This window comes from Emydura macquarii, unplaced genomic scaffold, assembly GCF_026122565.2.
Source record: "Emydura macquarii macquarii isolate MOO-44397 ecotype Brisbane River unplaced genomic scaffold, CSIRO-AGI_Emac_v2 contig_670, whole genome shotgun sequence".
Lineage (NCBI taxonomy): Eukaryota > Metazoa > Chordata > Testudines > Chelidae > Emydura > Emydura macquarii.
Genome location: NW_027130807.1, coordinates 1,012,087 through 1,026,656, shown reverse-complemented (window position 1 = coordinate 1,026,656; position 14,570 = coordinate 1,012,087). Strand labels below are relative to the sequence as shown.

The 14,570-nt window shown below is 52.8% G+C and overlaps 1 protein-coding gene across 1 annotated transcript; it reads right to left on the bottom strand.

Annotated features, from left to right (window-relative positions):
• Nucleotides 1–2,737: 2,737 nt before the first annotated feature.
• On the bottom strand, nucleotides 2,738–14,552 carry CYB561A3 (cytochrome b561 family member A3). Its single transcript, XM_067541516.1, has 6 exons — nucleotides 14,368–14,552; nucleotides 6,631–6,837; nucleotides 6,297–6,505; nucleotides 6,011–6,165; nucleotides 4,053–4,209; nucleotides 2,738–3,134 (listed from the first exon to the last, which is right to left on the bottom strand). The coding sequence occupies exons 1-6, from the start codon at nucleotides 14,441–14,443 to the stop codon at nucleotides 3,120–3,122; spliced, it is 819 nt and encodes a 272-aa protein (XP_067397617.1). The 5' UTR covers nucleotides 14,444–14,552; the 3' UTR covers nucleotides 2,738–3,119.
• Nucleotides 14,553–14,570: the final 18 nt, after the last annotated feature.

Sequence of the window (14,570 nt, the reverse complement as noted above, 5' to 3'; positions counted from 1 at the left end):
GGAAATTTCCCACTGGAAGAGCTGATCTGAGAAAGTCAAAACATTTTGGGGGGATGTCTCGAGTTAGCCAAACATTCTGGAGGAAATAATCTGTCAGAATGGTCACTATTCTAGGTAACATGTGAAACACGGCCCTCTTGAAACAAAAGATCAAAATGAAATTCTCCCAGTACTTTGTGTCACAAGAGTCCTGCCATCCATTTATCATCCCAGCTCAGGACAAAACCAGAGATTTGGAAGTCTGAGAATTTCCCAGGGGACAGAAAACTTGAATTCCAGCCAGCTCTAAATGCAGAGTCTGATTCCACCTCTCCTGTAGCATGTACTAAGATGCTGTGGATGCTATCAAACACCTTTCCCCCCAGGCAGAGAAGGCAACTTCTTACATACACAGACGCATTTCATTGCCTCTCTCTGGATGCCAAGTGTTTTCACTTCTAGAGAAGCCTCCGGTGCCTCCCTACAATGTCAGCTTGAGTCACATTGGCTGTTTGCAGACGCGTTGGACACATCACACTCTACCAACTCCAAACCTACTACATTAGCACACACCTGAGAAGCAGAACTCACAGCCATAGAGGATAGGAAGGGCCACACGCCCACTCCCCTGCAGTCAGTTAGGGTGAAATATTCCCCACTGAGTCTACCATGCTCCCTGTCTGCTTCTCTGGGACACTGAACCCTTCCCAGAATGTTCCTACCAGTTACACCATGCAGGGGTGTGGGGGGGCATAAATATCTGGCCCTAAACCTGGTGAACAATTTAACCCTAATTCCATGTGTGAATCCTTAATCTAGGGAGCTAAAACATCTGCCCTTCTGGGGGCCCCACACCACCCCCGGAAAATTCTGTGCCTAGAGTGGACAGTACCTTGGCTCAAAGCATCTGAGCCTGGCTGACTAACAGCTAGTGCCACCAAAGGATGTGAAAGTTACAAGACCATTTTACCCCTTCGTGGTCCTACCAATTCCCAGCCAGGCCCTTCAGCATAAAGGATGCTCCAACCCCCTTCCTGAGGCTGGTCACCCAGCTGCAATGGGGGAAGGAGCACCTTTTGGGTGTTACATTTGTTATAGCAATGACAGTCCTAACCAGGCCTGGAGAGGACACCTGGAGCTCACCACAAACATCTGAAAGCTGGAGTGATTGGCGAGCACGACAGGGCCAAGCAGAGGTGGCTGAGGGTTATCAGCGAGTGGATCCAGCCAGAACCCATGAGGGTGGGAGAGAAAGTCAGGCTCAAACCATTTATCCACAAAGAAGCTAGTCCAGCAGTCATGGAGAAATCTCGGCTTTCCACCAGCTGTTTGTGGTGAGTTGGGCAGAGGTCAGCTGGAGTGTGGAGAGTGAGCGGTGGATCAGTAGATAGGGCTGTGCCAGAGATTAGTGCTGGCTGGGTCAGATGACAGAGCAGTGAGTGTCAATTGTTCAGACCCAAATCAAATGTCATGCCAACGGTAGTGTGGAGGCACATGGAGGAGATACCGCTCACCCCTGCTGCGCTGGGAACTGGGAGAGAACAGCCGTGGGGACTGTTTGTGAAAGGGCCAGCATTACAGCCTCCAGCCATGGGCCCAGACCCAGGAACTTGGAGATCCTGGCTGGAGTGGCACTCAGCTCAGCTGCAGGACAGCAGAAAGAGACTGCTGAGGCCAGAGCTGGACACACCTCAGGCTAAGTACGAAAGGCAGACTGGGGCACTTCTATAGGACCATGCAGGACGGAGCTGTGATATAACCCCAAGGAGGGCAGTGCAGCCTAGATCCGAACTGAGAGCTGCAGGTGGGTGGATTCTGAGAAGGGCTGTTCTGCTAGTCTGAGAAGCTCGGTGCAGTTGATCTGTGGATCCAGAGCAGAGGAGTGAACAGCCTGGCCCCAGACAGCTCCTCCCACCTTAGCATCTCTAGGGCACTGCAGTCAGATTCCCTGGCCCCTGTATGTCACAGCGGTGCATGGACAACCACTTTGGCTTCCTGCTCTGCAGCTCTCTCCTGGCAGGAGGAAACTTACCTGCTTCCTCCACTCAAAGAGCTGGGACAATGGCTCCCTGGAAAGGGAGAGGGAGCATGACCAGGGCTGGAAGCAAACCCCGGGGACAGCAAATGGGGCAGAGGGAAGAGCAAGCAGGAGAGGGGCCTATCTAGCAACAGAGAGGAGCCCTTTAACACGCAGTTACTGGCAGGAAAAGAGGGGCCAGTGCCGGGGCCCTGGTGATTGCAGCTGCATGTGGCTCAGAGAAAGGGCGACCCATGCCTTCAGAAGGGACTCATCATGTTGGGGGCCCATGCGGCGCTGGCATAACACAGCCTGATTCATCAAGAGCAGCAGCGCAGCAGGGCCTGTGGGAAAAGAGCTGGAGTCAGATGCTCAGAATTGCTAGTCGCTTTAGAACCACTGAGGCCAGGATCTTCAGGCAAAGCCTTGGACAATCTGCAATGCCCGGCCCAATCTGGAAAGCCAGGCTCGGAGACTCCAGCAGCTCCTGGCAGCCCAGGCTGGCTGGAAAGTGAAGGGGAGGAGGGATTCAGAAGCAGGCAGCAGAGGGATGGTAAGGGAAGTGGCTCTGAGCCCTAACAGCGACTCTCCCAGGGTTGCAGAGACAGTGCGAGAGAGCTGAAGAAGCGGGAAAGGGAACCTGGCTGGAGATTGTCACATCGATGCTCCAGGTTCATGCATGCTGCTACGGTTGAACATCCAGTACAGGCTCCTTACACACAACACTCTGCAGAGCCAACGTCAGGGCAAGCACCACAAAGCAGGCTTTTATTGTAGTTCAGGCCACACGTTGCAGGTGAATAGGGTGTCGAGTCGGCCAGGGCTCCGCAAGCACAGTGGCAAGAAGGAGCAGCGAGCCCAGGGCTGCCTGCTGAATCCAAGCACGTGAAGGAACCCAGAGCAGAAGGCAGGGGAGTGGCAAGAGCCAGGGATCCAGGAGAGGAGCCGTGAGCTCAGGAAGCCCAGCACGGAGAGTGCCTCCTCCCCTCAGCTCTGCACTGGGCAGGCTCCGGAGTTGGCTGGGCACCCAAGAGCAGGAGCACCGAGCTGCCCTTCTCACTAGAGTCAGTCACCCTGCAGGCCTGGGCAGCGATTCTTCCTCTGGGTGACGGCTTCCCTTGTCCTAATGGAGCAGGGGCTGTGGAGAGACAGGCCGTGAGCAGGGCTCTCCCCTCGCCCAGCACCAAGTCCCTCCCAGGCCACAACCCACCCCCACCCTCCTTTTACAGACAATGATCCCCTCTGACCGAGGAGCCAAGGGCAAATCCCTGGTCCCAGGGGTGCACGACGCACTTAGGCCAGGGTCTGCCTGCCCACAAGCCCCAGGACATTTGGAAGCATTTCCTCCTCCCAACTTCATCCCACCGATTGGGTCTCGCTGCCCACCCACCATGGAGCCACTGGCCCCACCACCGCACGTACCTCTAGGAGTAGCACCGGCAATCCCATTGCATTAGCAAGTGAGGGAACCAGGGCAACTCTGGAAGAAGCTCCAAGTGTGGAGGGGAAGGGGGGCACATTGTAGCCCTCGGCCTCCCAGTCACCCCCTGTTCTCACACAGGAGAGAGCTGCTCACTCCCATCTACTCCACATGCCAGGGCCCAGTACAGGTTTGTCTGACAGTCCGTTCCCAGAGGGCTCAGCCAGTGTTCGACATCCCAGAGCATTGGCTAACCTACCTCTCCTCCTAGGAGACTGCTCTCCAGGGTCCGCAGCAACCTGCCTATCTCAGCCTTGTCCCTTAGTGCCTAGCTCCATGCCAAGGCCAGCATTTCCAGGGAGCAGCCACTGGTTTGGGGTGCTCATGTTGATACGCCCCCACCCTGATTTTCGGAGGAAGATGACAGACCCTGCCCCAGAGAGGGGCTCATTATTCCCTGCCTGGGTTTCCAATCTTATCTCTCACCCTTCCCCTCCCAACCCCACCATCTGCCCTAAACCTGACCTCACTGAAACACTCCATGTGTCCAATTCCTCCCTGATCCCAAACCCCGGCATCCCCTGCTTCCTGCCACAGATCCCACGTCCTGAGCCACCAGTAACATGGACTCTGTACCTGTCGGGCCTCCAGTGACTCTTGCTCTGGGCGCTTCCAGGCTGGCATGGCGAGAGCCCAAAGCACCAATAACCCAAAGACCAAGATCAGCATCCCCAGAAAGTTGGCAAACCAGGCCTCGGGGGGGAGGCTGGCATAGGGAACCGTCTTGTTGTTCCTGAGAAGGAAGAGATGGAGACACCATCTTCATTTGGAGCGAGCACCAGCGAAAGAGCCCTCGCCCTTTACACTCCCAGTTCCCTCTGGAGAGCCCAGGGGGTGGAAAATCCCCACCAGCACCCCCCTCCAATATATGGGAGGAATCTCTCCCACGTCATGGAGCATCCATTGGCCCCTGAGTTAGCCCAAGTATTTGCCCTGTTACCCCAGTCATCTTCACCACCCATTCCCACCCATAACAGCACCCATTGAACAGCTACGTAGAGCTGGGAATGCTTCTCAAGTCTCCCCTTAGTCATCCTCTTTGCACCGAGCCTGCTCAGAACTTAGATCTTCCCTTCTAGGGCTGTCACCATTCAGCAGGTTGCTCACATCTCTCAGTCACACAGTGTGCACGTGTGGTGGGTGGAGGTGACCCCACCCTACCCATGCTGGGGGTGACCCCAAACCTCTGACTACCAGGAGCTGGGGTGGATCACTCCAGAATTGCCCTGTTCTGTACAGTCCCCATGAAGCTCTGGTACGGGCAGTGAGGCTGTCTGATTGAAAATGACCATTTGTATCGGTGTTGCTACCACTGTTATACAATTTATACAAAGTGTCTCATGTCAGGTATCATTGGAAAAGTTACCATCTATCACATACGGTTATCTTGAAATCCATGGATCATCTTTGTGTTTAAAGTTATGAATATTGGCTGCGTACTTGTATCTTAAACCTGTGTTGTACTCCTGGGTGACACCCTCCAGAGAGGTTTACATCAGGGCTAGACAGCTATAGCCCATTACATTTCCATTAAGGACACTCATCTCACAATGGGCCATTGAAGAATCTCATCCCGCCCAGCGTGCCTTTCCTGTGGATGCCTCAGACAGCGAGGAGTCAATGGCTGTCCCTGTGATTCAGCAAAACATGTAGGTGCATGTGATATGCTCCTGTGACCCTGGATTCCATCTTGGGCCAATAACTTTCAGGGGCTGTGGGGCTTTGTTTGGGAAAGTAAATTCCCATGCACATGGCAAAGGATATAAAAGGTCCCTGAGACATCCCCATTCTTCCTCTTTCCTGCTCTCATTCTCTGGACTGTGGATTTATGACTAAAAGGAGCATCTGGGACTATGGGCTGAGGGCCTGCCGATCTTTTGGAAGTTACCAGTGAGACTTTTGCAAGCCAGCAGTCTATTCCATCACCGCTACCAGCCTGATCTATTATGATATATTAACCAATTATAACTTGCTTCTTTCCTTTTATTAATAAATATTTACATAGTTTACTCAGGGTTGCCCGACAGTGAGGTATTTGGGTAAGATCTGAGATCCATAATGACTTGGGGGTAAGTGTCTGATTCTTTGGGGTTAGTAAGAACCTCATGTAGGGTGAAATGGGTTTTCAATAACCTCTCACCGTATTAGACGTGGTTGTCTGGACGGGAGCCAAGGGCTGGAATGGCTAAGGTGGACTGTCTGATTTCTTGTTAACCTATGTGGTGCTGTAGAAACTCTTTTGCTACTGGTTTAGTGAATCTAATTATAGAATAAACCTCCAGTTTTGGGGGATTGTCTGCCCTATTTCTTGCAGTCTGCCCTGCGTGTGGCATTCTCAGGCTGTCCAACCCAGGTACCTGGTCACATGGGCCACTGTCAGAAGCAAGTTATTAGGGCAAGATGGACCCTGGCTTGGTCCAGCTCTCATGAGTGGTGGGGAAAGCCCTCAGCCAAATGGAGACACACGTACACGCACGCGTGTGCGCGCGCGCCTCTCCTCCACCCCCCAAAAAAAAACCTGCTCTGGCACTTACAGGCTGAAGAAGAGCTTCTCGTTGATCCCAGAGATGGATGCTGCCATGGCCACTGCGAGGATGGTGGAGCCGAAGAAGACGTGAATGGGCTTGTAGAAGATCCGCAGCCAGGCAGGGGACCAGGGTAACAGGAAGGCAGCAAATCCCATGAGCCACTGGGAATAGAGAAGAGTTTGGTGTACAGAGTGGATCGAGTCATGGCACAGGCAGCCAACAGCAGGAGGGGGAGCTGGGGAAGAGGAGGAGGGGCAGAGATGAACATCGGAGGAGGAGGCTGGGCACCCACCTGGCAAGAAAAGAGCAGCACAGCCGCCAGCCCCAGCCAGCTGTGCAGTGAGTACATGTTGGGGATGCTCTGATGGTTGTGGAACCTGAAGACGGCGACGAGCCCCAGCACGACCAGGACGAAGGCTGCCAGGGTCAGTGCCGCATGCAGCAGCTTCCACGGGAGCTTGGGGCCCACCCAGGAGATGGGCACACGGTACACCAGCACCGCTGCAGGGGAGAGAGACCAGCAAACTCAGCACGCTCAGAACCCCCTTCTCTCCCCCCACTGTTCCCACATCCTGGTACCTGGTGGGCCGCACACACACCCCTCCCCCAGGACAGCACCCACTTACCCGCCCCATACAGCACCACCATGCCCGTCACCATGAAGACCGGGTGCCAGTTAAACATCTTGGCGGTGCCATCCCAGGCGAAGCCTCCGCGCCAGTGCTGGGACCAGAAGCTTGTGAAAGCCACGCACAGGAATCCCAGGATGCCCAGCAGGATAGAGAACGGCAAAAACTGGAAGGTGGGCATCACTTCACCAGCAGAGACTGCACCTGGGGAGGGGGAAAGCCATGCCAGCTGATTGTACTGCCCATCCTATGCCCCAGTGCCGTGGCTCTCGACTTTTCCAAGCTACTGGACCCTTTTCAGGAGTCTGATTTGTCTTGCTTACCCCAAGTTTCACCTCACTTAAAAACTACTTGCTTACAAAATCAGCCATAGAAATACAAGTTTCACAGCACACTATTACCAAAAAAATTGCTCACTTTCTCATTACCACCATATAATTATAAAATAAATCCATTGGAATATCAATACCGTGCTTACATTTCAGTGTATAGTATGCAGAGCAGTACAAACAAGTCATTGTCTCTATGAATTTTTAGTTTACATTGACTTCGCTAGTGCTTTTTATGCAGCCTGTTGTAAAACGAGGCAAACATGTAAATGAGTTGATGTATCTCTGGTTGAAAACCATTGCCCCAGCGCACTCTGAGCAAATAGCTCCTCCCCTCCCCCACGCCATACCCTGCACAGCCCACTAGGCTCCACCACCCGCCCTCCCCTCCGCCAGGCTCCACCGCCCCTCACCCGCCCTCCCTCCCCTCTGCCAGGCTCCGCCACCCCTCGCCCGCCTTCACTCCCCTCCGCTGGGCTCTGCTGACCCCCTCCCTGCCAGGCTCCGCTGCCCCTCACCTGCCCCCTTCGCCCTCCTGTCTGCTGGCTCTGCCACCCCTCGCCTGCCCATCCTCCCCTCTGCCATGCTCCGTCACCCCTCACCTACCCACCCTCCACTAAGTTCCACTGCCCCTCGCCCACCCACCTTCCCTCCCCTCTTCCAGACTCCTCCATCTCTTGCCCACCAGTCCTCACTCCCCTCCGCCGGGCTCTGCCACCCCTCACCCAACCACCTTCCCTCCCCTCCACCGGGCTCTGCCACCTCTTCCCCCGCCCGCCCGCCCACCCTCCACCAGACTCCGCCGTCCCTCGCCCGCCTACCCACCCACTCACCACTGGACTCCACCACCCCTCGCCTGCCCATCTTCACTCCCCTCCAGTCGGCTCCGCCGCCCCTAGCTTGCCTGCTCTCACTCCTCTCCGCCACCCCTCATCCACCCACCTTCCCTCTAGCCACTGGGCTCCGCCGTCCCTCGCTCGCCCACCCTCACTCCACCCCACTGGGCCCCTTGCCTGCCCGCCCGCTCTCCCCTCTGCCGGTCTCCACCACCCCTCACCCACCAACCCACCCTCCCCTCTGCCATCGGGCTTCGCTGTCCCCCACCTGCCCGCCCGCCCTTCTTCCCCTCTGCCAGGATTCACTGGCCTTTGCCAGCCCTTGCCCTGTCCCTCACCTGTACCAGGCTCTGCCAACTGCTGTCACCCAGTGCCCTGTGTCTCAGGCAGCTGGTTATAGAACCAGAAGGGGGCGGATCCCCAGAGTTATTCAGGCCAGATCAACAGCTCTTTTAAGTGCAGCCTTAAGTAACAAGCTGCAGGTGGGCGGGGAGGGAACAGCCGACTGCTCTGAAACCAACGGAATGGATCCTGCACTGGTTGGGGGTCAGCAGGGACAGAAATGATCTTTCATAATCAAACCCCTGGGGCCAGAGCTTAGAGGCAAGAGGCCCCTGTCCACGCTGTAGGAGGGAGAAAGGAGGATACCTCCAACATCCTGCTTTCCCCTGCCCCTAGAGGACATCAGGGATCCTAGGTTCCCAAGAAGAGAAGAGCCCTGTTCATAGTTAGTGCTGCCCCTATCCACCCCAGAGGGGGGCAGGGGATCACCCAGCGCCGTCATTTGTCTCCAGAACACCCACCGGGTAGCAAAGGGGCAGTCCCTGCCTAAGCTGCAGTACTCACAGTCTGAGGACTTGCTCAGCCAGGAGATGAGCTCTGGGGATGCCGTGCGCATGCGCCAGCCACCAGCACAACACAGACCCAACCCCCGCAGTACCCAAAGCTCTCCCACCAGCAGCCACCAGTATCCACAGAGAGTGGGCAGGCCAGAGCACCGCCAATGTGCCAGCTGGCACCAGGAGCACAAGCAGTGCCCAGCGGCTGGGTTCCAGCCTTCCCAGATGGCAAATGCAACCTGATCAGCAATGGAGACGGAGCAAAATCCAATGCAGGGGTTTCAGATCCTCCAAAACACTCCCCACACCCCCAGCGCCCGGAGAGAAAGGGAGGGCCCCTCGTCACACCCACCATGCATCCTGCCTGCCACCCCAGCATCTGCACCTGTGTCTGGCACTTCCTGTGGGGAGGCAGCGGGTCATGAGACCCTCCTAACTTCTGCTTTCAGCACTGCACAGCCGCAGGGAGGGGGAGGAGCACGGAGCTAAAGGCACCTGAGGCCAACAGTAAAGAGCTCACTGGGGGCTGGGGAGGGGAGGGACAACCTATAGGAGAGGGGGCTGAGCCACCTGCCTAGCACAGCCAATGCTCCTCCATCCTGCCCCGTAGCACCCCCTCCTATTCTGGTCACAGCCCCACCCCAGTTCTGCCAGTACACCCCACTCCTAACAGACAGCATGTCGTATTCTGTTCCTGTATCCCACCATCCTCACTGGAGATTGAGTCTTTAAGGCCCAAAGGGACCATTAGATCATCTAATCTGACCTCCTGTGGAAAACAGGGTGGCAGTTCTTGGGGTGCCCAGGACTGAGTCACCTCCAGCCGCCAGCCAGAGGCAGCTTTGCTTTTTAACCGGGCATCAGCTCCCTGACACCACCAGCCTGTTAGCCACCCAAGACCTCTCCACTGGGCTAGGCCAGCCCTCACTTTGCCTTGCAGATTAACAATCGGTGCACCCCAGTCCCTGAGCCCCTTTGAAGCGTTCCCCTGAAGTGTCCAGCCCCTTCTCCACTGAACATCCGTAGTAATACCAGCTCTGCTGTCCCCACAGGAACAACACACTCCATCTTGATTCAGCTCAGGATCAGCTCCTGATATAATACCATAGCACTGAGATATATTTATAGTGGAAACAATGATGATAAACTATCAAAGATTCAAGTTTCAAGAGATCATGAGTAAGGATGATGGAAACAAAAGGGTTACATATAAAACAAAATCAGAGCACGATTCCCTGAGACTAAACTGAGCAGGCTAACCGTCTGTCTAAAGACATTTCATCTCCCCCAAATGTCCTACGCTGCATTCCAGGCAAGGTTCCAGCACTGCCGATCACTTCCTAGGTACAGGATAATGCAGTGTCTTCTTCGCCTTCCTCTTATATTTCCCAAAGTCCATTGTTTGTACCTCGAGTCAGGATAACCCCCTGGGCTTGGCGTCCTGTACTTTGCTATCCTGTTGATGTCACATCCCTCTGTTGACTCTATGTAAATTGGGTTTCCCCTGTGTCAGCTCACAATGCTTAAGTTAAATGTCAACAGACAGGTGACTAGATGTCCTTTGTCTCACAGAAAACCCAGACCTGAAGAAGAGCTGTGTAGCTTGAAAGCTCGTCTCTTTCGCCAGCAGAAATTAATCTAATAAAAAATATTTCCTTGCCCACAATGTCACCCTCATATCCTGGGACCAACACAGCTACAATGACATTGCCGAAAACCTGTTTCTCAGCTCTGACACTTCAGAAACGTATTTTCAGTATACACACTATGTAAAAAGTTGTCTGTTAAATGTAGGTGCAACAATATGAATGACCAGCATGACCCCAGCTCACATGATATTCTTTGTGGAATCAGAATATACATACCAGGATCAGGATATTTTTGCAACCCCTTGCCAAGTGGCACTGAGGAGTTCTTAGGGTCACACATAGACCATTATATTTCACACTGTTACCCCTGTATGCAACCAAGTAACTTGTATCATCACCCTGCACTACTCCCTGTCCTGGCCTTGTGCTGAGCTGATACCATGAGGAGTAACATGTCTCTGTGATGGGACAATCGCTCCACACGGGATCATTCCAACACTGTGACCAACTGCACACTAGCCAATTCTTGGGAACTGGAGGACAGCACCTCATTTGCTTAAGAGATATACAATCTCCACCAAAAATACACCGAGCCAACCCAGGGGAGGAAAAGAGCTGCTCATGGGTGAGATTACTGATCTCTGGGGGTGGGTAGCTGCAAACTCCGGGAGGCCCTGGGACTCACTTTGTGTTGCCCAGTCTAGGTCATTCCTCTCACATGTCGGCAGATGCAGGGACCTTCAGTCCCATCCATTGTGGTTTATACAGATGAGCACACACGAACTAACTATGCAGTGACATGGGTTTTAACGGCTGCAGCCCCAGGAATCCCACATCCTGGATTGTCAGAGGTTAAAATGCTTTAGGTCAGAAAGGAGATCTAGGAGTTGAAAGCTCTTTAGGACAAGGTCTACACCATCCTATGTGCATCCAGTGTCCAACACAACAGGACATCGGATTCTGATTGGAGCTTCTGCAATAATGGTCTTCTGCATGTATGTGAAGAGCATCATTTCCTAGCCAAGGATCTCAATGTGTTCGTGCATGCACTGAGAGGCTAGATGAAGCTGCTAAGTGATCAGACAACACAAATACCTCTAGGCAGGGACTAATTGTTTTAAATCGGTGTCATGCATAGCTATAGCTCTCATGATCATTTGCACCAATGGCTCTACCACTGACTCACTCTGTAGCCCCTCAGCCTCAGCTTCCCATCAGAAAAATGGGGATTGTGCAGCTTGCCCCCAGCCAGGGAGGCCTGTGATGCATAAAGCACTTTGAGAGAATTGGATGGAAGATGCTGTACAAACACATTGTCTATTACACCCATGCAGCAAGGCAATGCCAGGAATAGCATCTAGGAGCTACTGGTTCCCATTCCCCTGCTAAACCCACGAAACCTGATGGAGGATCAAGCAGGAGCCCTGCAGTCTCCCACCCAAATGGAGCAATTCTAACCCAAACCGTTTGGGAGAGGATGCTCCAGAGATGCTGGGAGGACTTCGAAGGGACAGAAAGTCCTGTCCAGTGTCCAGTCTCACACAATATCACCAACCCCAAGTATCCAAAAATGACAGATCCAGCCGTGAAAAATTGTAAGATTGGCTTTAAGGTCTTTTTAAAAAAAAAAATAATAATACATTTGGGGAGAACAAGCTTGTGGAGGAAATCTGAAGTACAAGAAAAATTAAAAAGAATTCATTACTCAAAAGAGCTTGAAGGAGTAGGTCATGATAATGAGACATGAAACATGCACACAAACAGGCAAAAAGGAGGCTAAAAAGACAGTTGCTAAGGGAAGAATGAAAGCTAAAGAGGAATTATATAGAAAGCTGGAGGAAGATGATGGCAGGAAGTCGGTTTTGGGGTTGGCAAAAAAAAAAAGAGGAACACTAAAACACAAGAGAAGAATCGAAACTGTATGGTGACTAACCCTAAATAGGTGGTAGGAGTTATCGAAAAAATGTTTCTAAGGCTGTTAAATGAGAAGAGAGTTGCAAGTGTCACTGATAATTTTGGGGAAGCTCAAAAGATATTGATCTCTATAGAGGAGGCAGAATCAGCATTGACTAAGATGAAGAATAGTAAAGCAGCTGGAGAAGAGAAGATAACTGTTGGAGATACTGGAGTAAAGTGACATCATGGGATCAAGCTAGGATACCAGATGACTGGAGAATAGGGTTGATTGTGCCACTCTGGAAGGGTAAGGATGATGGAAATGATTGATCCAAACACCTATCACAGCATCACCTTGTTAAGTCAGCCTCTTAAAGTCCTGGAGAGAGCTTTGAAGGCAAGGTTGATGTGAAAAGTGGAGGAAAATATAGGAGAGGAGCAATAAAGCTTTAGGAAGGGAAGGAGTCAAATAGACAGAATATTTACAATGAGACAGAAGTTTAGAAGAATGATAAATGGAAGGCATAACTGTGATGTAGCATTTAACGATCTTGAGGAAGCATATGATTTGGTCCCACAGGAGCTGGAGTTTGCAGTATTGAGATAGACAGGCAGGGGTGTTCAAGAAGTGGAGATGATCGAGGAGCTTGATCAACAGTCAAGAGCGAAGGTGGAAACAATTAAATTTCAGAATTTGGAGGTGACAATCAGATTGAGACAAGGCAGTACGCTGAATTCACTGCTCTTCATCCTAGTTATGGAGTTAATTAGCAGGAGAACCAAGTCTGGGGAGATACAGAGAAAGCTAATGTATGCCGACGATCTGGCCCTTTTGGTTGACAACAAAGAGGAGTTGGTAGATGTCATATCAGAATGGGCCTCTGTGTTTGAAGGTAAACATAAAGATAATTGAAGTTGTGCAAGTAGGCAAGGTTGAAGAAGAGCTGTTGATAGACATTTAAGAGAAGCTGTATCAGAAGAAAGAATTTGTGTACTTGGGAAGTACACTTAGTATTATTAGAGAGAGATCTGGAGACTGGAGAAAAAGAACCCAGTGTGCATGAGTGGTAGTGAAAAAAGTGGCAGGAGTACTGTGGGACTGGCAATTAAATAACAAGCTGAAAGGAAAAATGTATGCTGCCTGCATTTGTCTCTGCCTATTTTATGGTTTGGAAACCGTGGGTCTCATTGAGATGGAAGGAAAAAAAGATATAGGTAGCAGAAAATACTATATGAGGAGAATGGCAGGCAAGTGGAGGGTAGACAGAGCATGCATGGAAGAAGGGGGAAGTTGAACTTGGGACTCTCAGTGATAGATAAGCTGGAGAGTATGTTTGAGGTGGGCTGAACATGTGATAAGAATGGGAGAACAACCAGCGAAGAACATACAGGAGGAAGAGGACAGCAAGAAAGGGCATGGAAAATCAACGATACAATGGACAGACTCCGTCAAGAGAAGATTGAAGAGAAAAGGACTGGAACGCCTAGACCTATGAACCCATGTCATGGGCCAGAAGGAAAAACAAAGACTCATGGACACCTCTAGGCCTATGTAAATGGGAAGAGGAGTCAAGAAATGAAGTGAATGAACATGGGGCTCATTGTATTTGCCTTGTGCCGTATGAACCTCCGGTGCACTCAGGGTCACATTTTCAAGCTTTTCTCTACAACCATGATGGCTAGAAACTTACTTAACAACCAAACAGGGGCTGATTCTTGTGCAATCTCCAGCAGCTGACGCCTTAAGAGCGAACACTGAGAATCATGGGACTTGTGATAAAGTGGCTAGAACTAGCACCATTTAACGGGGCAGGATTCGAGGCGAGGCAAGGAATGGCCATGCGGGGGGGCAGGGGCATCTATCCCCCAACCTGTACTAGCCCCTTCTGAGCAACCCCTCTATCGTGTCAGGCCCGCAGGATCTGCACAGTTCCAGGGGAGGGGGAAAGCCCGTGGCCTCCATGCCTCCAAAGCTGGGCCTTGGGGCACCAGCAAGCCGGGACTCTCTGCAAGCAGGCCAGCCCCATTCACCTCCCCACATGGGCCAAAGCCAGGCTGGCTAGGGCTCTGTGCAAAGGGAGGGCTGGGGTGGGGCCATGACACTGGGCTGGGAGAGGGGTCACCAGGTCACCTCCTGTTCTGCTCCTCAGCAGACTCCCCCGCCCCCATTGACCCCTGGTCCTCCGACCATCCACCCCCCAGGGGCAGACCCCGTCCCCTGATCCCTGCTGCTTCCAGCTCGCACCTCTCTTCCGGCCCCGGCGCGGTGCACGCTGGGAGCGGTAGTTCCAAGGGTCCACGGACCCCTCGGGACTCAGCATGAGACGAGCAGACCCCGCGGCTCGCCCCCCCTCCGTACAGCCCCGCCCCCCGCGCCAAGCACTTCCGGGTCGTGCCCGCGCGGCACTATGGGCAATGGAGTCTTCACCGTCCCGCAGCCTCCCCCAG

What these genes read in the sequence shown, in the direction of transcription:
- CYB561A3 (XM_067541516.1), bottom strand. Translation starts at nt 14,443, where the DNA reads ATGCTGAGTCCCGAGGGGTCCGTGGACCCTTGGAACTACCGCTCCCAG. An exon ending in GGTGGTGCTGTATGGGGCGG is followed by an intron (nt 6,506 to 6,630) that starts GTAAGTGGGTGC and finishes TCTCCCCTGCAG; the next exon opens with CGGTGCTGGTGTACCGTGTG. An exon ending in GAGAAGCTCTTCTTCAGCCT is followed by an intron (nt 4,210 to 6,010) that starts GTAAGTGCCAGA and finishes CTTCCTTCTCAG; the next exon opens with GAACAACAAGACGGTTCCCT.